We start from the raw sequence: 24,145 nt of genomic DNA on the forward strand, positions 1-24,145 counted from the left end.
TAGGGCTAGACAGCTACTTCCATCCAATGAAATGGTCTTTCCTCTGATTTTTATACCAATTATTTGAATTGCTCTGTGGGTTGATTTGAATGAGTTTTGGTAAACTGCTCCAAATGGAGACAAGAGAATTTAGTGCTCTAGGCAATGCGTGCCTCTGTAGTTTTTTCTATTTTCATTTTTTTTCTGGAACTCAGTCGGAGTCTTAAATTACTGTTGAGAGTTAGAATAGTAGAGTACACAAAGTGCAATTTCGAAAATTGGTTGTCCATCAGTAGTTTTCCTCTTTTTATATGTCACTCACTGACAGCCACTCAATAAGCCCATGTCATTTTTTAAAATCGGTTAATTTGTCTAGCCAGCTATCTAAACTTGTAGTATTCATGGCCGAAAAATATCGCACAGGGTTGATTTTGATTTTGTTAGTCACTTTCATTCCGATATCATATAAACACGGCATGAGTAATGTTTCAGGATAGTCAGATAGATAACCTATAGCAGCCTGTCCAGACCCATGCTCCAGCACCTAGGCTATCTCTACATTAAATGACAAGTCTATTTTGGAATGGAGGCTGCACCAAAATAGGAATGTTAGCTATTTGGCATCATGAGGTACCACATTAGAAAAAAGAAAGCGTAGTCAACCACCCACGGCAGGAGACTGGGGGATGTTACACTTTCCTGGATACACAATCATCATTGTAGGGACATTGATACGCACCGGGCATACATTTATTGGATCTCAACGGCAAAGATTGGATTATTTTACGGACTGTAAAACCTTGTTGAAGTTTTAGTTCACATGTTTCAGCGCTTGTTTTATCAGAGTGGCTGAAGACTCAAGGTGAGCAAATCATTGCTGAAGTTGAACTAACCCAGTTCCCAGTTTAAGTAACCTAAAAGGACATTCAATTTGCAATCACTGATCAATTTATCATTTAATAAGGCATGAGTCATATATTTTTTGAATGGGAATCGAGTGTCGTCATTTTAGAGGAGTCGTGTTTATTAATGTGCTTTATGTTTGTGGTGGCAGTTTTACCTTCGCCAAAAAGTATGTTTTCATAACTTATTTATTTAATTATAATGAGCACTTTGTTGGTCCGAGAATACCGTCCGTAAAACGTTTTTGCCGACTATCTAGCCTACACAAAACCAACTACATAAAACATGTATGATCAATTTGCATAGGCTAATGGTATTGGCAAGTTTATTAAACAATATAGAATAAAGAAGCGTTTCCTTCAGTTGTGGTGCCCTATCAAAACAGTTGATCCCTCTTCGCTTCTACAAATGGCAATGGACAGAGACACGCGGCCCGACAGCTGAGGTTATTTTGGGTACAGGCAGCTCAGGGGAGTGAGGTGACAAAGATGGCAAATGTCACCCTTTCAAAGACACATATCTGTTCTATTTAACCGTGCTAAAACATAATTTGTCCCAATCTGGCGGTGCGTTGATGTCAGTTTAGCTTCGTCATTTCAACGTGGATAATTGACTAATATTTGTTTAAGATGTTGATCAATCAACAACCTATATTCACCCACTCAAAAAGACAGCCAAACGTTTGTTGAATTTCCATGTGTTATCACTCTGCTTTCAACCTTCTTAAAGCACAACCAAATTTCAATGGAAAAACAATGTCTGGTTTTTGGTTTAGTTGTCACCCAAATGTATATCACTGCGCTTTCAATCATTTAAAAGCAGAGTTAAAATGGGAATTCAATGTCAGATATGTTATTTTTTTACATAACAGATGAATGTGTTATCACTGTGGTTCATCTAATAGCAGAACCAAATTACCTGGATTGCAATTGAGATTAGCCTACATTAAAAGTACATAATGCTAGTAATCAATGAAGTTCGAGATTCTGCGCAGATTATTACAGGAATTGTGACCTATGCATGTTATCTTGAACATGCACGCTTTATATGATTACATTAGAAGAAATGTATAGTTAACAGTAACCTCAAAATGTGGCCATGGATGTGTTATTCATTGTAAAGTTGACTGTTACATTAGTTTGTAAAATGGCCTTAACTTTAGGGTATTTATCGGATTACAAAAGTAATATTGAATTGTGTTTGGTTGACAATGCAACCAAATATCAACGTTTAAAGGAGATGTATCTAGTGCTTGGAAAGTTTCATTTGAGCCAATGGCTTAATCCCATTCTTTAACTTGTATTTTCCGTTGAGTTGGAGATGTGAATCCAATATATCATTTGTTAACTTTAATAGTTAATTGGATATGTATTATAAGGTATTTATTGTATTTCAAAACTGATATTGTTTCAAGTTTCACATTTTGATGGTACTATGTACAGGATACACGTGGTATACACCATCCAACTAAATCCTTATTTGCAGGTTCCTTCTCGACAATGCAACAACAATAAGAAATATTAAAAGATAAGAATATGAACATAAAGTAAATGGTTCAGTAGAATAGAATAAACATTTTAGTATAATACAGGAAGGTACAATTTATAGTCCAATATTTACACATGACTTGTATCAGAGAATAGGGGGATTTGCAAGTGTTTAAATTGTGCAATAGTACATATGAGTCTGGTAACAGCAATTGTAAGGTGGGTATATGTAACAGTATAACTTTAAACCGTCCCCTCGCCCCGACACGGGCGCGAAAAGTGATGTAACTGATTGAAACGCTAGTAGCGCGTACCCGCTAACTAGCTAGCCATTTCACATCCGTTACATATATTACAGTGTTTCTGTGTCTGTCTGTGTGTGTGTGTGTGTGTGTGTGTGTGTGTGTGTGTGTGTGTGTGTGTGTGTGTGTGTGTGTGTGTGTGTGTGTGTGTGTGTGTGTGTGTGTGTGGATGTGAGTATATCCACACAGCCTTATACTAAAATTGATTAAATTGTTATTTTTCCTCATCAATCGACACATCATGACAAAACAAAAACAGGTTTCTAGATTCTTGCTAGCTTAAAAACTGAAATATCACATTTACATAAGTATTCAGACCCTTTTACTGTGTTGAAGCACCTTTGGCAGCGATTGCAGCCTCAACACTTCTTTTGTATGACTCTACAAGCTTGGCTCACCTGTATTTGGGGAGTTTCTCCTATTCTTCTCTGCAGATCCTCTCAAGCTCCGTCAGGTTGGATGGGGAGCGTTGCTGCACAGCTATTTTCTGGTCTCTCCAGAGATGTTTTTTTTTTTTTTTTTTTTTTGTATCCCATTTTCTCCCCAATTTTCGTGGTATCCAATCGCTAGTAATTACTACCTTGTCTCATCGCTACAACTCCCGTACGGGCTCGGGAGAGACGAAGGTCGAAAGCCATGCGTCCTCCGAAGCACAACCCAACCAGCCGTACTGCTTCTTAACACAGCGCGCCTCCAACCCGGAAGCCAGCCGCACCAATGTGTCGGAGGAAACACCGTGTACCTGGCCCCCTTGGTTGGCGCGCACTGCGCCCGGCCCGCCACAGGAGTCGCTGGAGCGCGATGAGACAAGGATATCCCTACCGGCCAAACCCTCCCTACCCTGGACGACGCTATGCCAATTGTGCGTCGCCCCACGGACCTCCCGGTCGCGGCCGGCTGGGACAGAGCCTGGGCGCGAACCCAGAGACTCTGGTGGCGCAGTTAGCACTGCGATGCAGTGCCCTAGACCACTGCGCCACCCGGGAGGCCCCTCTCCAGAGATGTTAGATCGGGTTCAAGTCCGGACTCTGGCTGGGCCACTCAAGGACGTTCAGAGACTTGTCCCTAAGCCACTCCTGCATTGTCTTGGCTGTGTGCTTATGTAACAGTATAGCTTCCGTCCCTCTCCTCGCTCCAACCTGGGCTCGAACCAGGGACCCTCTGCACACATCAACCACAGTCACTCACGAAGAATCGTTACCCATCACGCCACAAAAACCACGGCCCTTGCAGAGCAAGGGGAACAACTACTTCTAGGTCTCAGAGCGAGTGACATCACCGATTGAAACACTATTAGCGCGCACCACCGCTAACTAGCTAGCCATTTCACATCAGCCACACTTAGGGTCGTTGTCCTGTTGGAAGGTGAACCTTCGGCCCAGTCTGAGGTCCTGAGGGCTCTGGAGCAGGATTTCATCAAGGATCTTTCTGTACTTTGCTCCGTTCATCTTTGCCTTGATCGTGACTAGTCTCCAAGTCCCTGCTGCTGAAAAACATCCACACAGCATGATGCTGCCACCACCATGCTTCACAGTAGGTATGGTGCCAGGTTTCCTCCAGACGTGATCCTTGGCATTCAGGCTAAAGAGTTCAATCTTGGTTTCATCAGACCAGAGAATCTTGTTTCTCATGGTCTGAGATTCTTTAGGTGCCTTTTGGCTTACTCCAAGTGGGCTGTCATGGGCCTTTTACTGGGGAGTGGTTCCGTCTGGCCACTCTACCATAAAGGCCTGATTGGTGGAGTGCTGCAGAGATGATTGTCCTTCTGGAAGGTTCTCCCATCTCCACAGAGGAACTCAAGGAACTCACTCTGTCAGAGTGACCATTGGGTTCTTGGTCATTCTCATAGTCGCACATTTGGTAATACTCAGTGAAAACATCATAGGTAAGCAGGGCTGGGCTTGGTTAAAACCCTGGATGGTCTCTCGGGTGGCTTAGCGGTCTAAGGCACTGTTGCGGTGTCACTACAGCCTGGGGTTCTATCCCAGGCTGTGTCACAACCAGCCGTAACCGGGAGTCCCATACGGTGATACAATTGGCCCAGCATCGTCCGGTTTAGGGGAGGGTTTGGCCGGGGAGGGGGGGCTTTACTTGGCTCATTGAGCTCTAGCTACTCCTTGTGGCTGGCCGGGCGCCTGGAGGCTGACTTTGGTTGTCAGTTGAACAGTTTTCGTCCGACAAATTGGTATGGCTGGCTTCCGGGTTAAGTGTGCGGGTGTTAAGAAGCGAGGCTTGGTGGGTCATGTTTCGGAGGACGCATGACCTCTCCTGAGCCCGTTGGGGAGTTGCAGCGATGAGTCAAGATCGCATTTGGATATCACGAATTTGGGTTGGAAAAGGGGGGAAAATTACAACATAAAATAAAAAATAAAACCCTGAATGGTAGACCAAAGGGTAGCTCTATATAGATATATTCTCCAGTAGTAGGTGCTGCTCAACCTATAGTTTTTTATTCTGATAGTGGATATAATGTTGAAGAGCTGATGTTGTTTTTAAGGTACAAATTCAACATATGTTCATGTGAATATTCAGAAATCCATATAAAGACAATATGTACATTTTCCCACCAGTGGTGTTTCCACCAAACTGACTTCTTGCAGATAAAAGTCCGTGCTTAATGACTTTTGAGTTTTCATCTACCGATTAAAAATGTTAAGTTCATTTCCATCATGTTTCAACTCTACCGATAGTTTTGGCTCAAAAACGGTTGTGTTAAATAGCAAATGTGCATACTCTGGTCTTGGCATGTACGCTCCACCCAACAGCTCTCAGATGCAGTGCGGGTTGCTGTGCAGGTTGGCTAGTCTACATGATGAGATTATGATAGATAAAAGAGAGAATATTTTTATCTGTCAAACGGCAGCCAAGCATTGATCATGTCACCAGAATAAGTTTCTCAATATTTATTGGAAAGGAGCATCAAGCTCATCACCGTACACTTTCACCACCATGTGAAGTTCATCATAATTTATGTCTTCTGTAGCCTAATAAACTGCATGGTTTCCAGAGTCGTAGTGTGAGGATCACACACCATATTATCACGTGACTGCTTTCTAGATTGCTAGCTAAGATTTTGAAAGTATGATGTTGACAGGATCAGTCTAATCAAAGCTACGGTATATATAATATGATTTGACGTAATTTTATTTTGTGGCCAATGACCTTGAGCCTTCTTGGATAGGCACTTCTAATGTAAATCTATGGCAGCACCCAAGGGGCTTGAACTTCGAGTTCTCTTCGTAGATTTTGCGGTGACGTAGTGTTCCCATGAGTGACAGGACACTGAGCCAATCACGGCGCAACTAGAGAACGTTACCAACCCCTACGCTCCGTATTTTCCGCTGGCTTCCCCATCACCACAGAAAGCACTAAGCTAGGCTGAAACACCTACATTTTGCAGCTGCCTTACTCAAGAAAGCAAAAAAGAACCATGTTTCTATGCAGCTTTATTAACTCTATGATTGTTTGCGAAATTATATGTGACACGTATTAATGACAAAATAACAGGCACAATTTTTTTTTTTAAATGTGATGTTGTTACTCTGTATCACAGTGTTTTACATTTACATTTACATTTAAGTCATTTAGCAGACGCTCTTATCCAGAGCGACTTACAAATTGGTGCATTCACCTTATGACATCCAGTGGAACAGCCACTTTACAACAGTGCATCTATGGTTCTCTGTCCAGTGTTGGCAAATGTGCTTTACAAAATGATAAAAATGCAGATTGTTACATTGAATGTCACAATTTGATGTAACCTAGAAACATTATGTGCAATGTGTTCTTAAAAGTCACCAAATTTACAGCATGCTTTGTGTATTTTGTCGTTGAATTTTAAGTCAGCATTGTGTAGTGGTAATGTAATTGTAAACAGATAAAGTAAAGACCTGTAAAACAACTCTCTACTAGGCTGAGGGATTTGCTCTATAAATGTTTTAACTACTGAGATACTATTGTTATCTACAGAAGTCTGTAGATAACAAAAGGACATATTAATAAAAACAAATAGTTCCCACGTTATATTGAGATAACAACTTATTTAACTCATGATCACTACATAACAAAAGTTGTTTTATCGAGATCACAAAATAATTGTCTCGTGATCACAACTTAATAAAAGTTGTTTTGTGGAGATCAAGAGATAATCAAAGTACCACACATGATCCATTAATTTGTTCAGATGCATGATAACCACTTCATCAAGGAGCCCTGTCGCTGTGTTGACCCCATTTAAGCCCTGAACGATGCCTGACCAGCAGCCCTGTCTCCCAGGCTGTGTGCTGCACCCAAGACCACAGCCAATCGCATGCAAGGAACAAAGCAGCTAACTTGGCTAGTCTTGTGAGCTAGCTAGTTAGCTAGGTAGTCTCGTTAGCTAGGAAGAAAGCTAGCAAGCTAGTCTGTTATCTATGCTGGTTGTTAGCTTGCATAACTGATATGGCAGAGCCCCACCTGTTTTGAGCCACATGTGTTTAGCTAAAAAAATATATATAATATATAGAGTACCAGTCAAAGTTTGGACGTACCTACTAATTAAAAAATAAATAATTATGTTTACTATTTTCTACATTGTAGAATAATAGTGAAGACATCAAAACTATGAAATAACACATACGGAATCATGTAGTAACCAAAAAAGTGTTAAACAAATCAAAGCATATTTTATATATGAGATTATTCAAACTAGCCACCTTTTGCCTAGATGACAGGTTTGCACAATCTTGGCAACCTCTCAACCAGCTTCATGAGGTAGTCATCTGGAATGCATTTCAGAGGGATTAGATGCCCCAAGAGCTCTTACTTAGCTCAAGGTCAGGGACATTCAGTTTGCTAACATTCTAACTTATAAACTGATAATGAGCTCCAAACACAAATGAAAGCAGGATGTTAGCATGAAATGCACCATCCTTTAGTGTAGCAATCAATAAAAACATATGCGCTGATCCACTGTGGGCTTTGCCACCCCCCCAGCCATACAGTCCATCTATCATCAATGCGTCCACTCCTATTTAAGGAGTTTATCTCGTGATCTCAACAAAACAACATTTGTTATGCCGTGATCGTGAGAAAATTATCTTGTGATCTAGAAAAAACAACTTTTGTTATGTCGTGATCTTGAGATGAATAAGTTGGGATCTCAACATAACGAGATAATTCTTTTTTTATTAGTATGTCCTTTTTGAACCGTAGTAATCAGTCAACAATGCATATCTTACATTTTGTTGACTTCCATGGCAGACAGACTTCACTAAAAATATCTGAGCCATGTGTGACACATGTTAACACATTCTTCCAATTTCCTATGAAAACTATCTCAATTTGCAGCAAACAATTCACTCCATAGTGGCCCACTCAAACACATTATGCCTCTACGTGAGAACAAGGTTTTCCAAACCTTCAAGTCATTACTTCCTGGTGTAGTGTTATTACATGATCATGTTAGGCATTAGTGTCAGGCATGAGAAGGATGAGACACTAGAGGTCGTGTAGTGTCATACATGTGTGACATTGTAGTTCAAGAGGCAAGTGATTTAAATTATTGACAACAACAATAGAAGGACATTTTGCTTTTTTTGCCTCATGATCTTGATATATCTTAGTATTCTTCTATAAGTGTATCTATATTACCCTCACTTACTGGATATATTATTCTATACTTCTATATTCTATACTCATGTATTGATTCCTTTCAATTGTGTGTTACTATTCTAAATGGCATTATTTCCTTGGTAATCTAGGAACCAGTAATGGACCAGAACCTGTTTGGAGGGGCCCCCAGATTCCTCACGCGGCCCAAAGCGTTTGCAGTGTGCGTGGGCAAGGATGCCACTCTAAGCTGCACCATCGTGGGCAACCCCACCCTATTGATTACCTGGGAAAAGGAGAAGCTACGTCTGACCTCTGGGGGCCGCTTCAAGACGGTGGATGATGGTAATGTCTACCGCCTCACCATCTACGATCTAACCCTGGAAGACAGCGGCCAGTACATGTGCCGGGCCAAAAACAACGTCGGGGAGGCATACGCATGTGTAACCCTTCATGTAGGCCTCCCACAGGAGATGGTGGAGAGGGCCCCCGTCTTCATGGTCAAGCCTACCTCTGTACGCGTTGGCCTGGGGGGCGATGTGGTCTTCCACTGCCGGGTTGCTGCTTACCCAGAGTCTAAATTTGACTGGGATAAGGACGGGCGTTACCTAGCCGAGACAAACCGCATCAAGGTGTCCTCGGACGGCGACAGCAGCTCCCTGAGGATCCAGAGTGTGCGCAGCCTAGACAGCGGCACGTATACCTGCCGCGCCCAGAACTCGGTGGGCCGCTCGAACTCTGCCGCCACCTTGGTCATAGACACCCAGGACTCCCGTCACCTGGGCCAGGACAAGAGCACCTCCCTCCTCTCCCACATGCAGAAGCGTAAAGAAGGGATCTCCATTTACCGCACAGCAGAGACCCACAGCTCCTCTCACAACTCCACCATCACCTCTTCCACGGCCAACACTACGGTCACAGACGGGCTGAGCGGTCTGGATCTGGCCCACGGCAGCGCAGCACTGGTCAGCCAGCTACCCAAAAGCGTCTTTACCCGCACCTGCACGGTGACTGAGGGCAAGCATGCCAAGCTCAGCTGCTTCGTGACGGGTCACCCCAAGCCTCATATCATCTGGAGGAAGGATGGGGGGAACATCGGCGAGGGACGAAGGCACATCATGTATGAGGACCAGGCCGAGAATTTCATCCTCAAGATCCTGTACTGTAAGCAGAGCGACAATGGCCTGTACACCTGTAACGCCTCCAATATGGCTGGACAAACCTACAGCGCTGTGCTGGTGATTGTTAAAGGTAAGAAGAGCTTTTTTGAAACCTTTTGACAAGCTTGATATACAGTATGCTCACTGGTGTAGCACACGCCCCCGCAGCCCTCGTGGTTGGGGTTCCCCCGGAGGTCGGGCCTCCCCAGATAGCATATGAACACGTCATAAATCATGATTTCATTTTTTGGAATGATGAGAAATTAGCTTTTAAACTTCAGATTTTTCTCTCAGCCTCATGGCAAAATGTGTAAAATAGCACGAAATGAGCTATTAAACAGATTTTTGGGGGTCTATACCCCATTGCAAAAAAAAGTACAATGTTTTTGTTTTATTTTTTTGCAATGGGGGGACCTTGCGGGGGCCCCACTAAAATGCTCTACGCCACTGAATATGCTGTTTTGTTGGTTCAGTATTTCAATATACTGTAAATTATGTAAAATAGTGAATTTACTCTATGTTTGATCATTTCAATTTCTCCATTCTAAAATAAAATGTTGAGCATTAGTTTTTACATATCTCGCATTGCCATACTCCCAAGTCTACTTCATCAATAGGCTGCTGAGGAAAAAGTGAGGGTAGTTTTTCCATGAAATTATTCATGACACATGGAGGGACATGACAATGCTTGTCATGTAGGGAGATGACCCTCGATTAACTCTCATGGCTCTATATAAATTGCTGATACTAGACTAGTATATATATTATAAATATATATATTTAAATATAACTGTCTGCAATGCAAGCCTGCATAACAGTTTGTCATTCTTGTGATGTCAAGGTCCCCCTGTATTGGGCTTGTGTACTTCAAAACATTGGTTTCAAAGAGTGTATAAACATGCTAGCTAAAGGAATCTGAGGTTAACTGAGTGTTTCCCTTGAGATAGTGTATAATGTTATTCAGTCATGCTCTTTCTGAAATGAATCTCAACAAGTCTGTCTACACCAATGACTGTATATATGAATGGACAAAACCATCGATCACGTGACACCATTCATTCCTATGTAAAGACTCAATAGCGCATTTAAGATGGCGTCTCATGGAGACATAACATGCGCAGTTTGAGCTAGTCCAGGTAGTGGCGTTGCAGGCTAGCTCAGTTCTGCCCCTTTTCATTGAGTTAGATTGACAACAAAGATTGCCATTTCCCCATTCACTATAATGGGGAATCTTGTTTTGTGCAAACAATGCTTGCAGTACCGCTGTCAGCCTTGAATTTCATGACTTGATGTGCGGGGGCAGTCGTTCTCCCCTGGTCTACACTACCAGAATTAACCAAAGTAAGCTAAAACGTTCACCTGAGCACAGTTTTACTTTTCTCCAACATACTGTATACTTAAACTGCTCAACTAAGTGGTGGAATGCTGGCAGCGATATGAAGGAGGAGTGTTGTGTTTCATCTATTTTCTGCCGGTGATGAGTATTTCACAGTGGCTATTAGCCCGCTGTAACCCCCAGGCGCCAGGGCTAGGGTGACTTTCCATGAGCCACCCCTGATTGGCTAGAAGCCTGGAGCATGAATTATCAATGGCGGTTGTTAATCTCTGTCTCAATTTGACAGCGAGTGCAGAGCCCATGGCAGGCATTTGGTTGTGTCTGGTTATAATTGACGCCACATAATGGATACTCGACATGCCTGCCTTGTTGTTGTGTTGTTGTTTTATAAGATTTTGTCGGGGGATTTGCAAAGGTGAAGGGCTGTATCCCTCTGCCCTGTATGCACCAGTGTTCCTATTAATACCAGATCATTTGATAACCCCCCTGGGACGCAAGAAGCAACTTTGGAAAAGGTCATAATAGAAACCTACTCAGTAGTCAAAGTCCCAGCCAAACATTCAAAACACACACCTTTAGATGATACGATATGTGGAAAGATGAGAGCCAGCACATAAAGAATTACCCAAAATGTAAGTGAATATGATTTTCCCAAAAGCATAAGGCACTATTTTGAACCCATTGTAAATTGCCTTGTGAACTCATTCCATAATAAAGTAAACAGACAGTTACATCGTAGAGAACTAAAGCATTATTAAACAGTGGTGGAAAAAGTACTCAATTGTCATACTTGAGTAAAAGTAAAGATATCAAATCAAATCAAATTTATTTATGAAGCCCTTCTTACATAAGCTGATATCTCAAAGTGCTGTACAGAAACCCAGCCTAAACCCCCAAACAGAAAGCAATGCAGGTGTAGAAGCACGGTGGCTAGGAAAAACTCCCTAGAAAGGCCAGAAAATAGGAAGAAACCTAGAGAGTAACCAGACTATGAGGGGTGGCCAGTCCTATTCTGGCTGTGCCGGGTGGAGATTATAACAGAACATGGCCAAGATGTTCAAATGTTCATAGATGACCAGCAGGGTCAAATAATAATAACCACAGTGGTTGTCGAGGGTGCAACAGGTCAGCACCTCAGGAGTAAATGTCAGTTGGCTTTTCATAGCTGATCATTCAGAGTATCTCTACCGCTCCTGCTGTCTCTAGAGAGTTGAAAACAGCAGGTCTGGGACAGGTAGCACGTCCGGTGAACAGGTCAGGGTTCCATAGCCGCAGGCAGAACAGTTGAAACTGGAGCAGCAGCACGGCCAGGTGGACTGGGGACAGCAAGGAGTCATCAGGCCAGGTAGTCCTGAGGCATGGTCCTAGGGCTCAGGTCCTCCGAGAGAGAGAAAGAAAGAAAGAAAGAAAGAAAGAGAGAATTAGAGAGAGCATACTTAAATTCATACAAGACACCGGATAAGACAGGAGAAATACTCCAGATATAACAGACTGACCCTAGCACCCCGACACATATATACTACAGCATAAATACTGGAGGCGACGATACCCCCGGACAGGGCCAAACAGGCAGGATATAACTCACTTTGCCAAAGCACATCCCCCACACCACTAGAGGGATATCTTCAACCACCAACTTACTAGCCTGAGACAAGGCCGAGTATAGCCCACAAAGATCTCCGCCATGGCACAACCCAAAGGGGGTGCGTCAACCCGGACAGGAAAATCACGTCAGTGACTCAACCCACTCAAGATACCATTATAGAAAATGACTCAAGTAAAAGTGAAAGTCACCCAGTAAAATACTACTTGAGTAAAAGTCTAAAAGTTTTTGGTTTTAAATTTACTTAAGTATCAAAAGTAAATGGAATTGCTAAAATGCACTTAAGTATCAAAAGTAAAAGTATAAACCATTTCAAATTCCTTATATTAAGCAAACCTGGCGGCACAATTATTATTATTATTTTTTTACGGATAGCCAGGGGCACACTCCAACACTAATTTACAAACAAAACAATTGTGTTTTGTGAGTCCACCAGATCAGAGGTAGTAGGAATGATCAGGGATGTTCTCTTGATAAGTGTGTGAATTGAACCATTTTCCTGTCAAAATGTAACGAGTACTTTTGGGTGTCAGGGAAAATGTATGGAGTAAAAAGTACATTCTTTTATTTAGGAATGTAGTGAAGTAAAAGTAAAAGTTGGCAAAAATATAAATTGTAGAGTAAAGTACAGATACCCTAAAAAACGACTTAAGTAGTACTAACTTAAAACCTCTCTGGGATATGTGGGACGCTAGCGTCCCGCATGGCCAACATCCACTGAAAATGCAGAGCGCCAAAAATATCACACATGCAATACACCAAATTAAAGCTACACTTGTTGTGAATCCAGCCAATGTGTCAGATTTCAAAAAGGCTTTACGACGAAAGCACACCAAATGATTATGTTAGCATGAAAACGATTATGTTAGCATAAATAGCCACAGAAAAACACAGCCATTTTTCCAGCCAAAGAGAGGAGTCACAAAAAGCATAAATAGAGATAATATTAATCACTAAGGCATGTTCAGCTCATGGCAGACCTTACTCAATCCCCTCTTATTCGGCCCCACTTCACAGTAGAAGCATCAAACAAAGTTCTGAAGACTGTTAACATCTAGTGGAAGCCTTAGGAAGTGCAACATGACCAATATCCCACTGTATCTTCAATAGGGAATGAGTTGAAAAACGACCAACCTCAGATTTCCCACTTCCTGGTTGATTTTTTTCTCAGGTTTTTGCCTGCCATATGAGTTCTGTTATACTCACAGACATCATTCAAACAGTTTTAGAAACTTCAGAGTGTTTTCCATCCAAATCTACTAATAATATGCATATTCTAGCTTTTAGGACAGAGTAGCAGGCAGTTTACTCTGGGCGCATTTTTGTCCAAGCTATTCAATACTGCCCCCCTGTCCCAAAGAAGTTAAGTACTTTACACCAGTGTTATTAAGCCTAAATGGAGATGATTCCTTTTGTTTCTGTAATTTGCTCTCTAAGGATTGTACATGTTTTTTTATACCCTGAGTCATTTATTGGAGCCCATAGACAGCATAAATCATGTGTGTATCACATTTTTACACTTCTTGTTTGAGGTGGGTTGGTTTGAGATTATTGGGTTGTTAATGGATTACAGATGAAATACATAAGTGATTGAAGCTCTACTACTGTACACATACTTGTTTAAAGCGGTGCATGGAGTGTTCAGAGATACTGTAGATACATTAGCTAATTTAATTACTGGAGTCACTCACCTTTTGAAAATATTTCTGTAATCTTCCTGTGTCAGAGCCCAAGGCATTCTATGGTACAGTGTATTCAAAGAAAGACACCTTCATTGAATAGGCAAAAACAAAAAGAGATTGACTTTTTGAGCAATTGACTTATGTATTGATGGGGTTCACCTTGGGGTCATGATAGGGGCTGTACCAAATGATTGATGTATTATAATAATTGATTATGCTTATGTTGTATTAATAGAAGGGGAAGGGCTATAAGACCCGTCCCACACTACATTTATAGGGTCCTGGACTACAGATTAGCAATATATATATATGCATTATAAGGTTTAATATTGTTCCACAGTTCTTTTCTAGTCTCTGACTCTTATAAGAAACAGTCTGAGAGTTGTGTGAGTTATTGCAGTAAAAACAGGGTGTCTGTGAGAAAGCGCCTCAAGGCTAAAAGAGATTCATAGACACAGAACCCTGCAGGGGAGTAAAAGAGATAAGAGACTAGTCAGACATACCACTATAAAGCAACTTGGGGAGTGGAAAATTACTGCTGAGCCCTTAGAAAACACTCAAACGAATGTCTCTCCTGATGCATGGGCTTGGTCTCATGAGTAGAAGGTGTTGACGTAGGCAGTTACATCACTAGGGGTTGACTGCAAGCATATTAAAGCAACTTGGACCCATTCCTATTTTGCAGAACTTACTCGGAAACATGCGTGCTATGTTCCCGTTGTCAACTTCTGTCTGCAATTACATTCATTAATTAATGATTGAATTACTTAAAGATATTGTCTGATTGCTGATTTCACCCATAAGCAAATGATTGACAACGAACAAGGAACCTACCCCAACAGTATCTACCAATATGCATAACTTTCCTCACCTTTTGAGTATTATTCTGCGCTCTTCCCATGATCCTCAGAGCCCAAGGTGCCATTCAGGAGGAAGCTGCAGGATGTGGAGGTCCAGGAGAAGATGACGGCCATGCTGCTGTGTGAGGTGCCCGTTTCGGCTAGCCAGGCCAGCTGGTTCATGGAGGAGACACGTCTGGAGGACAGCTCCAAGTACTGCATGGAGGAGGAGGGGACCATGCGTCGCCTCACCATCCGCAATGTCACCACTAATGATGATGCCGTCTACATCTGCGAGATGAAGGAGGGGAGCCGCACCGTAGCCGAGCTCACTGTGCTGGGTACGAGAGCCATTTTCTTGTCTCTCTAGTCTTCTGACAACCTTCTGATGCATCCATTAACAGATAAGGCAACATCATCAACCTTGAGATCATTCCTACATATACTTTGATGGGAAACATGTAAGACAGAAGTTAACACTGCTTTAGTTTACAACGCCATGTTGTGCAGTCTTGTCAAGGAATAGGCATTACTGCATATTACTGTCAAACGATACTGTGAAAATACTGTCAAAACATTTAACGGTGCAAAGGGGTATCCAATTTCATTTATGACCTCCCCAGGGGACAATAACCTTGGTATTCAGTTTACACAGTGTTAGTGCTGCAGCGTTATAGACCACACTACACCTGCCCTTTGGTGACCCCTGTGCTTGTCACTTCCAGGGAACATCACTAAGAAGCTTCCCAGGAGGACTGTAGTGTCAGGGAGTGATACAGTGATCTTCTGCGTTGAGCTGGAGCACCCCAGTTCTGACGCCTACTGGACACGCAACGGCGAGCGTCTGAAGCCGGACACACGGATATCCATTGCCTGCACCCTCAGACAGTACACGCTAACCATCAGCCACTGCCAGGCCGACGACTCAGGAGAGGTGGCCTTTGTGGCTGGAGACTGCAAGACCTCCACACGATTCTCTGTCGCGGGTGAGCTACAGACATAGACCTAGAACACAGACTCAAAGCCCTTTTCCTATCACGACACTAAATAAGGGAATCCTAAATTAGAGTACACTTTTGAATAATCCCATCACAAAGGTTAACTCTTATGTTATGTACATTTGCAGATGCATCATATCACTTAGAATTATCTCAGGATGTGTCATACATACATAAGCCTAATCGAACTACATCTCCCTCCGCAGCTGCCAGAAAGCACCCTCCAGATCCCCCTATCGACGTGGTGGTGCGTAACAAGACCGACTCGTCCATCACCCTCCACTGGTCCCCCCCAGATAGTGACCGCCCCGTACCCATCAAAGGGTACATGGTAGAGAGGAGGAAGGTGGGTGCCCAGACCTGGCAGAGGTGCAATGGCATGGAGGTCAGCCCCTTTACTGAGATCACGATCCAGAATATCACAGAGGAGGCCAGCTACCAGTTCCGCATCTCCGCAGTCAACGACTACGGCCAGAGCCAATACATGGAGGTGCCTGGGACCTTCTACCTCGGTGAGACAGAGAAACATCTCATTATTATTACTCCCCCATGTGTCATTTATTTCTCTCCGTCTCAACAATACGAATAATAAACACGAAACCCCTAGCTGTGAGACAATACATCCTATAAACCACGCCCTCTCCAGAGTTTATCACTTCAGTAAAACCCCAGCATGCTGCTTTTGAATGAAGCATAAGGACGTGATTTATTTGACTGTTTCTTCCAGAGCCCTCTGCAGAGGTGAAGACAGGCCTGATGAACAGCACAGCCATCTCAGGCGAGGAGGCCTCCCTCTCCGTGGAGCTGTCTGCCGTGTGCTCTGGCTCCTGGTCTATCAACGGCCGCCTCCTGCGGAGTGGGGCTGACTACCTCATCACACGCCAAAAGACCACACATACGCTGACGATCCGAACTGTCTTGATGGAGATGAATGGAGCAGTGGTCAAATTTGTGGGCGGTGGCTCCGAGAGCACTTGTATACTCCACGTGAAGGGTAAGCACTGGAATAGAGAGCAATGCCAATAATAAGATCTGTGGGTTGAATGTGCATGTCTTCATTAGATTGATGCTTAGACTTGCCTTTATAGATGCTCTATATACAGTGTCTTTATGAGTCCTTTTGTATTCATGCTATATAAGCAGTTAGGAACCTCAGTTCCTAACTTCAGTCCCTCAGGTGTTTTCTGTTGGTAGACAGTCCTCATCGTTCCATTAGATTTTACACAAACAACAGCTACAGGTGAAACCTCTATTTGTAGCTCCAGCTATCCGGTTCACCAGTAAGTCCGCTCACACTGAGGTGGTGACCTGCAGCGCCCAGTCCTCCGCCCAGCTGACCACAGAGGTGTCCGATTATGATGCTCAGGTGTGTAGTGGGAAAAGTCCAGATGACAGAATTAATGCATGTGCAAAGTAATGCTTTATTGGTCTGTTAGGGTTAGGAAACTTAAAAGGGGTAGTGTAATAAATACCAAAATAACGTAACTCTTTAGAATTGTTCTGATTCAATTCACTGTGTTAATGAATGTGTTACGCTGACTCTTATGTGGGTTGTGTTCAGCCGAATTTGAACGTTTCCTCTAACTCTGTAGGTGGTCTGGATGAAGAATGGACGGGAGCTGAAGATGGGCAAGAAGTATGAGTGCATAAGCACCGACCGCAAGAGGATCCTGGTGGTGCACAATGTCACCGAAGAGGACACGGGAATCTATGAGTGTGTCTTAAATGAAGACCGAATGTCCCTGCAGCTTTCTCTAAAAGGTACAACAGTCGAAAGATCAAGAAAAAAGATTCACCTCAACTCCTGTAGTAATCTGTCATGCTAGAAAGAAGAAACCACTCCAATGAGTACATGTATACAACTTATTAATAACTTGTTGGCACCCGGTGGAAAGTGGAAACCTGGTACCTCAGATCCCCATATCCTTTCATTAGAGTTGCAGGAACAGCATATACTTTCACTGAACACCGTTTTTAATTTTTAATTTAAATAAAATAAAATAAATCTAAATCCAGTGGGTTAGTCAGACCCCGAGTCTTAAAGTGACACAGTGTATCAAATGGAACCTCTAACCTACATTGCCTACAGAAAGCCCCTCTCACACCACGTGACACACAGGGACAGACTGGGCTGTGACAGCTAACACCAGGTGGTAGTGAGTCGTCTAGCATGGAAAAGAGCTCTCTGTCATCCTGTAATAAAGTCCAATGTGTCACTGGTACCGTCCCCCATCTTCCAACCACGCACAGGCAGACACCCACTTATCATATGATGGTGTATGAAATGTAACTGTTTGATTATAATAGAATAATCCAGTATTTGAAAAAGCGAATAAATCATCACAGATAATTCTGTCATTGCATTATTTTTTTTCATATTCAATTCCATATGGTCCTTTGTTAACATTTAATTATAAATTTAAGGTTTCGATGGATTGCTGCCACATTTTTATGAATAAAAAAAGTGGACAATTCAAGTTTTTGTTCTTGATGACAAATCCCATCCCTGTTTCTCTTCCAGATGAAGCCAAGTTCCTGAACAAGCCCAGGGGTCCCATGGGGGTGGCGCCTGCCCTCAGCGGGGACCTTGAGTTGAACTGTGAGGTGTCGTCTGCAAGCGGGGTGGTGGTGTGGAGGAAGGATCAGACATTGGTCACTGAGGACCAAAGAACCACCATCGTCTCCAAAGGGACACAGAGGAGACTGGTCGTCAAGAATGTCAAGAAGAGTGACGAGGGACACTACTCCTGCGAGACAGTCGAGGACAAAGTCACATTCCAGGTCAAGATAAAAGGTAAGAGAGAAGGGAATGTCTGTCGAGCACACTGGACAAATAATATCATTGCATTTCAGTTTGTTTAATAACCTAGGCAAATCTACAAAAACCATTGGCCCTTCAGAATCCCAGACTGCCTATGCAAATATTGTTCCTGTTTTTAGTGTTCAACTCTAAAATAAAGGTTCCTGATTTTACTGTGCCATTCTATGGTTGTTCCCACAGAAGCCCAACAGGCAGTCTTCACCAACATGGACGCTGTACAGAAGGAGGTGAAAGTTACTCTCTCCCAGAAAGCCACTCTGAGCTGTGAAGTGTCCGACCCCAAGACAGAGGTGAAATGGTACAAGGATGGCAAGCTGCTGACTTCCAGTGAGACAGTCTCCACGGAGACAAAGGGCAGGAGTCGTCTGTTGATAGTAGACAAAATTGAGAAGAAGGATGCTGGAGATTACACCTGTGAGGCTAGAGCAGAGAAGCTGGTCTTTAAAATACATGTTTCAGGTAATATTCTGACTGTCTATTATCTGCTTTTGACAAAGGGTTGCTGGAGTGGTTGTCCATGTGCGAGTCATTCAAATGTAAAACATTTTCCCTCTCAGTCCTTGGAGATGGTTTGGAAAATGAACAACATTTGAATTGCTTCCGCTCTGCTCGTTATCTTAGAAATGTATGGTTGTTTTGTTAATTTCAATATGTTATAATTGAGAATGAAATCGGTGAGCTTATCAGATAAAACATGGTTTGTAGATTTTGGCTTTGAAGTTGTTTCATTGGGTGAATATCATGGCTTCTCAGGACACCTCAATGGTGCTCTGTGTCTGTCTCTGAAATATTAGAGTTGTCGGTGGTTGGCATGCTTAACTATCAGTCAATGCCACCCATGTCAATCAATCAATCAATCAATCAATCAATCAATCAATCAATCAATCAAATGTATTTATAAAGCCCTTTTTAAATCACCAGATGTCACAAAGTGCTTATACAGATACCCAGCCTAAATCCCCAAACAGCAAGCAATTTAGACATAGAAGCACAGTGGCTAGGAAAAACTCCCTAGAAAGGCAGGAACCTAGGAAGAAACTTAGAGCGGAACCAGGCTCTGAGGGGTGGCCAGTCCTCTTCTGGTTGTACCAGGTGGAGATTATAAGAGTATATGGCCATAAGCCCAGATCGTTATTCAAGTTGTTCAAACGCTCATAGATGACCAGCAGGGTCAAATATTAATCACAGTGGTTGTAGAGGGTGCAACAGGCCAGCACCTCAGGAGTAAATGTCAGTTGGCTTTTCATAGCCAAGCATTCAGAGGTTGAGACAGCAGATGTGATAGACAGGAAGGGAGAGAGGGAGAGGGCGAGAGAGAGGAGGGGAGGGAGAGAGAGGGTAAAAAAACAGCAGGTCTGGGACAAGGTAGCACATCCAGTGAACAGGTCAGGGTGCCATAGCCACAGGCAAAACAGCAGAAACTGGATCAGCAGCACGACCAGGTGGACTGGGTAACAGGACTGCCAGGAGTCATCAGGTCAGGCAGTCCTGAGGCATGATCCTAGGGCTCAGGTCCTCCAGGAAGGGAGAGAAAGAGAGAGAGACAGATGTCCAGAGTCGAAAGGTCATGTTTTTAGTGTTTAAACCCTTGTGATGCAACTTTGCCTCTCCATGATTGTTCCCTTAGAAACCCAACAGTCTGCTTTCTACAACAAGGAGTCTGTACAGAAGGAGGTGAAAGCTACTCTTTCCCAGAAAGCCACTCTGAGCTGTGAGGTGTCTGATACCAAGACAGAGGTGAAATGGTACAAGGATGGCAAGCTGCTGACTTCCAGTAAGACTGTCTCCATGGAGACAAAGGGCAAGACTCGTCAGCTGGTGATAGAGAAGGTGGAGAAGAAGGATGCTGGAGAGTACACCTGTGAGGTTGGAGCAGAGAAACAGGCCTTCAAGATACAGGTGGCAGGTATGAAAGCTGGTTGTCTATATTGATATCTCTCTCAAGGCTTTGGATGCTGAATGGTCCCCCCCCCCCAAAAAAAAAATGTTATATACTCAAGCCGATGTCCTCTGAATGCCTGTTTTTGTTGTAGATTTCTGTCTCTCGGTTTCATATTTGTGTCTATCTAAAACTATATTTGAATTGCTGGTTATTGACTCCCAGTCCCATGTATATCCTATGTAGAGATATGCTTCCTGTATTTTTTGTGTTCCACCCTAAATGAAGGGTTTCTAATATTACTGTGCCATTTCATGATTTCTCCTTCAGAGACTGCCTTCTCCAACAAGGAGTCTGTACAGAAGGAGGTGAAAGCTACTCTTTCCCAGAAAGCCACTCTGAGCTGTGAGGTGTCTGATACCAAGACAGAGGTGAAATGGTACAAGGATGGCAAGCTGCTGACTTCCAGTAAGACCGTCTCCATGGAGACAAAGGGAAAGACTCGTCAGCTGGTGATAGAGAAGGCGGAGAAGAAGGATGCTGGAGAGTACACCTGTGAGGTTGGAACGGAGAAACTGGTCTATAAGATTCAGGTGACAGGTAAGGAGGATCTACTCGCTGTCTGGTTTGCTTTTGCTGGAATGGTTGTCTGATATGCGCATTTGACATGTTTATCTTAGGAAAATATAACTGTTATATATTTATCTGTCCTCTGGGAAGCTTTGGCAAATGTACTGTTAAATTACATTTAGATTTAGTCTCAGTCAGAAACCAATGCCTATTTTGTTGTTGCCATAGTGTTAAAATTTCAATTTTAGGATTAGTTGATTCTATCAGACAAGGGGGTATACTGACAAGGGGGTATGATCTTAATTTGATCACCCTGTTGCATGACAACTTTCCTGCAATACAGGAAATGTGAAACTTGTAGTGTATTTGAAGTTGAAAAATGCTTTTAAAGTTTGTAATTTCCACTTCGACATTTCAGACTTTATTTTGCCTTACGAAAAATGTAGCAACCCCTACAAATAATTCCCATTTACTGTTGCTGCAGGATTATTTTCCTGCTGAAGCAAACTGGCAAAAATCCTACACCTGTATTTGGCGCATCAAGGTTGTTTCTTTGCTTGATTTGGCTCTGGTTGTTTTGACCTCTGGCTTGATATTGTTGCTTATTGGGACGTCTCACTGGTCTCTGCCCCTTCTGGCGCTGTGTGTCTATTCCCATTCTATATTTGAATTGCTAATGGTTGATTTACAGAAGCCCAGGCTGTCTTCTCCAACAAGGAGTCTGTACAGAAGGAGGTGAAAGCTACTCTTTCCCAGAAAGCCACTCTGAGCTGTGAGGTGTCTGATACCAAGACAGAGGTGAAATGGTACAAGGATGGCAAGCTGCTGACTTCCAGTAAGACTGTCTCCATGGAGACAAAGGGCAAGACTCGTCAGCTGGTGATAGAGAAGGTGGAGAAGAAGGATGCTGGAGAGTACACCTGTGAGGTTGGAGCAGAGAAACTGGTCTATAAGATTCAGGTGGCAGGTATGGATGTTTTGTAACTATTGGATTTACTGTCCGTCTATCGTCTGCTATAGGGCTTATAGTGGGAGGGATGGTTGTCCATATGCCTGTCCTAAAGATATTTATCCAATAAAACGTGTTTGACAAAGGTTCTTTCATTTGTTGAGTTGTCTTCCCAAGTTGATGTCTCCAGCAATCTGTGTTGCTGCTCTAGCTCATATTCTGTCTGAAAAGTCTCTTTCCATCTTTGTTGCATAGTTTGTTTGTCTCCGTATCATGTTAGAATTGTTGACTCCCGGTGTACGTTCTGTAGGTCATTGTCCCCATGTCTGTACAGGACAGTAAGGGATGTGTCCTGTGTTTGGTGTTGATACTGTTTGACCCTAAATGAAATATTTCTGCCATTGTGCCCCTCCATGATTGTTCATCAGAAGCACCACAGGCTGCATTCACCAACAAGGACTCTGTACAGAAGGAGGTGAAAGCTAATCTCTCACAGAAAGCCACTCTGAGCTGTGAGGTGTCCGACACCAAGACAGAGGTGAAATGGTACAAGGATGGCAAGCTGCTGACTTCCAGTAAGACCGTCTCCATGGAGACAAAGGGCAAGACTCGTAATCTAGTGATAGAAAAGATGGAGAAGAAGGATGGTGGAGAGTACACCTGTGAGGTGGGAACAGAAAAGCTGGACTTCAAGATACAGGTGACAGGAGGTAAGGAGGAGTTATTTTTTAGTTACATGCCATTTATGCTTTGGTTGCTGGAATGGTTGCCCATTTGTCTGTCCTACGAATTCACATTGTATTATTCTTATTTCAAGAAGAGATTTACAGTACCTAGTTCTGAGGAGATGTTAAGGGGCAGACACAGTTACATTTTTAGTTCTGTTTTTATCTTACAAACTTTCAGCTATTTTGTTATTTTCAAAGTGTCATAGGGACCATAGAATTTGTAAGTTCTATCTTACAAACAGATAGGTCTGGGGAGTTTTTTAATTGGTCGTTTTGATTCCTCACAACAATGTCCTTTTAATATTGTGTCTTGTTTGACTGATGTTGCTCATGGGGATATCGGAGTGCTCTGTTTCCTTGCTTGTTGTTCTGGTGTGTGTGTACGTCTCCATAAAGCATTTGAATTTCCGATGGTTGACTTTGCGAGGCTGCTCAATGTCCAATGCCTCCCGTATTTGTTCAGTCTACAGATATGGTTCCTGTTTTGATGTTATATTGAGTGAAAGGTTTTTCATTTCCATTATATCCTTCAACGGTTTCTCCTTCAGAAACTCAGGCTGCCTTCTACAACAAGGAGTCTGTACAAAAAGAGGTGAAAGCTACTCTCTCCCAGAAAGCCACTCTGAGCTGTGAGGTGTCTGATACCAAGACAGAGGTGAAATGGTACAAGGATGGCAAGCTGCTGACTTCCAGTAAGACCGTCTCCATGGAGACAAAGGGCAAGACTCGTCAGCTGGTGATAGAAAATGTGGAGAAGAAGGATGCTGGAGAGTACACCTGTGAGGTTGGAGCAGAGAAACTAGCCTTCAAGATTCAGATGGCAGGTAAGGACATATAAAAGTGCTGTCTATTATTGTTCCCCAGAAGGCTTTGGAGGCTAAATAGTTGTCAATATACACTGAGTGTACAAAACATTAGGAACACCTGCTATTTCCATGACGTAGACTGACAAGGTGAATCCAGGTGAAAGCTATGATCCCTTATTGATGTCACTTCAATTAGTGTAGATGAAGGGGAGGAGACATGTTAAAGAAGAATTTCTAAGCCTTCAGACAACTGAGACATGGATTGGGTATGTGTGCCATTCAGAGGTTGAATGGACAAAACAAAATATTTAAGTGCCTTTGAAAGGGGTATGACAGTAGGTGCCAGGTGCACCGGTTTAAGTGTGTCAAGAACTGCAATGCTGCTGGGTTTTTCACGCTCAACAGTTTCCTGTGTGTATCAAGAACGGTCCACCACCCAAAGGACATCCAGCCAACTTGACACAACTGTGGGAAGCCTTGGAGTCAACAATGGGCCAGTATCCCTATGGAACGC

General features: G+C 43.0%; 1 protein-coding gene across 6 annotated transcripts in view; it reads left to right on the top strand.

Moving 5' to 3' along the window:
* The first annotated feature begins 658 nt into the window (after positions 1–658).
* The window catches only part of obscnb (obscurin, cytoskeletal calmodulin and titin-interacting RhoGEF b), a 96,406-nt gene continuing 72,919 nt past the window's right edge, over positions 659–24,145 (top strand). For all 6 annotated transcript variants that reach the window (XM_055883582.1, XM_055883583.1, XM_055883584.1 and 3 more), the window contains exons 1-15: positions 659–841; positions 8,413–9,511; positions 14,952–15,221; positions 15,606–15,866; positions 16,085–16,390; positions 16,606–16,872; positions 17,138–17,244; positions 17,471–17,639; positions 18,400–18,672; positions 18,880–19,158; positions 20,327–20,605; positions 20,909–21,178; positions 21,840–22,115; positions 22,526–22,807; positions 23,374–23,649. In XM_055883582.1, coding sequence (XP_055739557.1) covers positions 8,422–9,511; positions 14,952–15,221; positions 15,606–15,866; positions 16,085–16,390; positions 16,606–16,872; positions 17,138–17,244; positions 17,471–17,639; positions 18,400–18,672; positions 18,880–19,158; positions 20,327–20,605; positions 20,909–21,178; positions 21,840–22,115; positions 22,526–22,807; positions 23,374–23,649 — 4,405 coding nt within the window. In that variant the 5' untranslated portion in view covers positions 659–841; positions 8,413–8,421. The remainder of the gene's footprint in view (positions 842–8,412; positions 9,512–14,951; positions 15,222–15,605; positions 15,867–16,084; positions 16,391–16,605; positions 16,873–17,137; positions 17,245–17,470; positions 17,640–18,399; positions 18,673–18,879; positions 19,159–20,326; positions 20,606–20,908; positions 21,179–21,839; positions 22,116–22,525; positions 22,808–23,373; positions 23,650–24,145) is intronic.

The sequence above is a fragment of the Salvelinus fontinalis genome, chromosome 26 (assembly GCF_029448725.1).
Source record: "Salvelinus fontinalis isolate EN_2023a chromosome 26, ASM2944872v1, whole genome shotgun sequence".
In the NCBI taxonomy this organism is placed as follows: Eukaryota; Metazoa; Chordata; class Actinopteri; order Salmoniformes; family Salmonidae; genus Salvelinus; species Salvelinus fontinalis.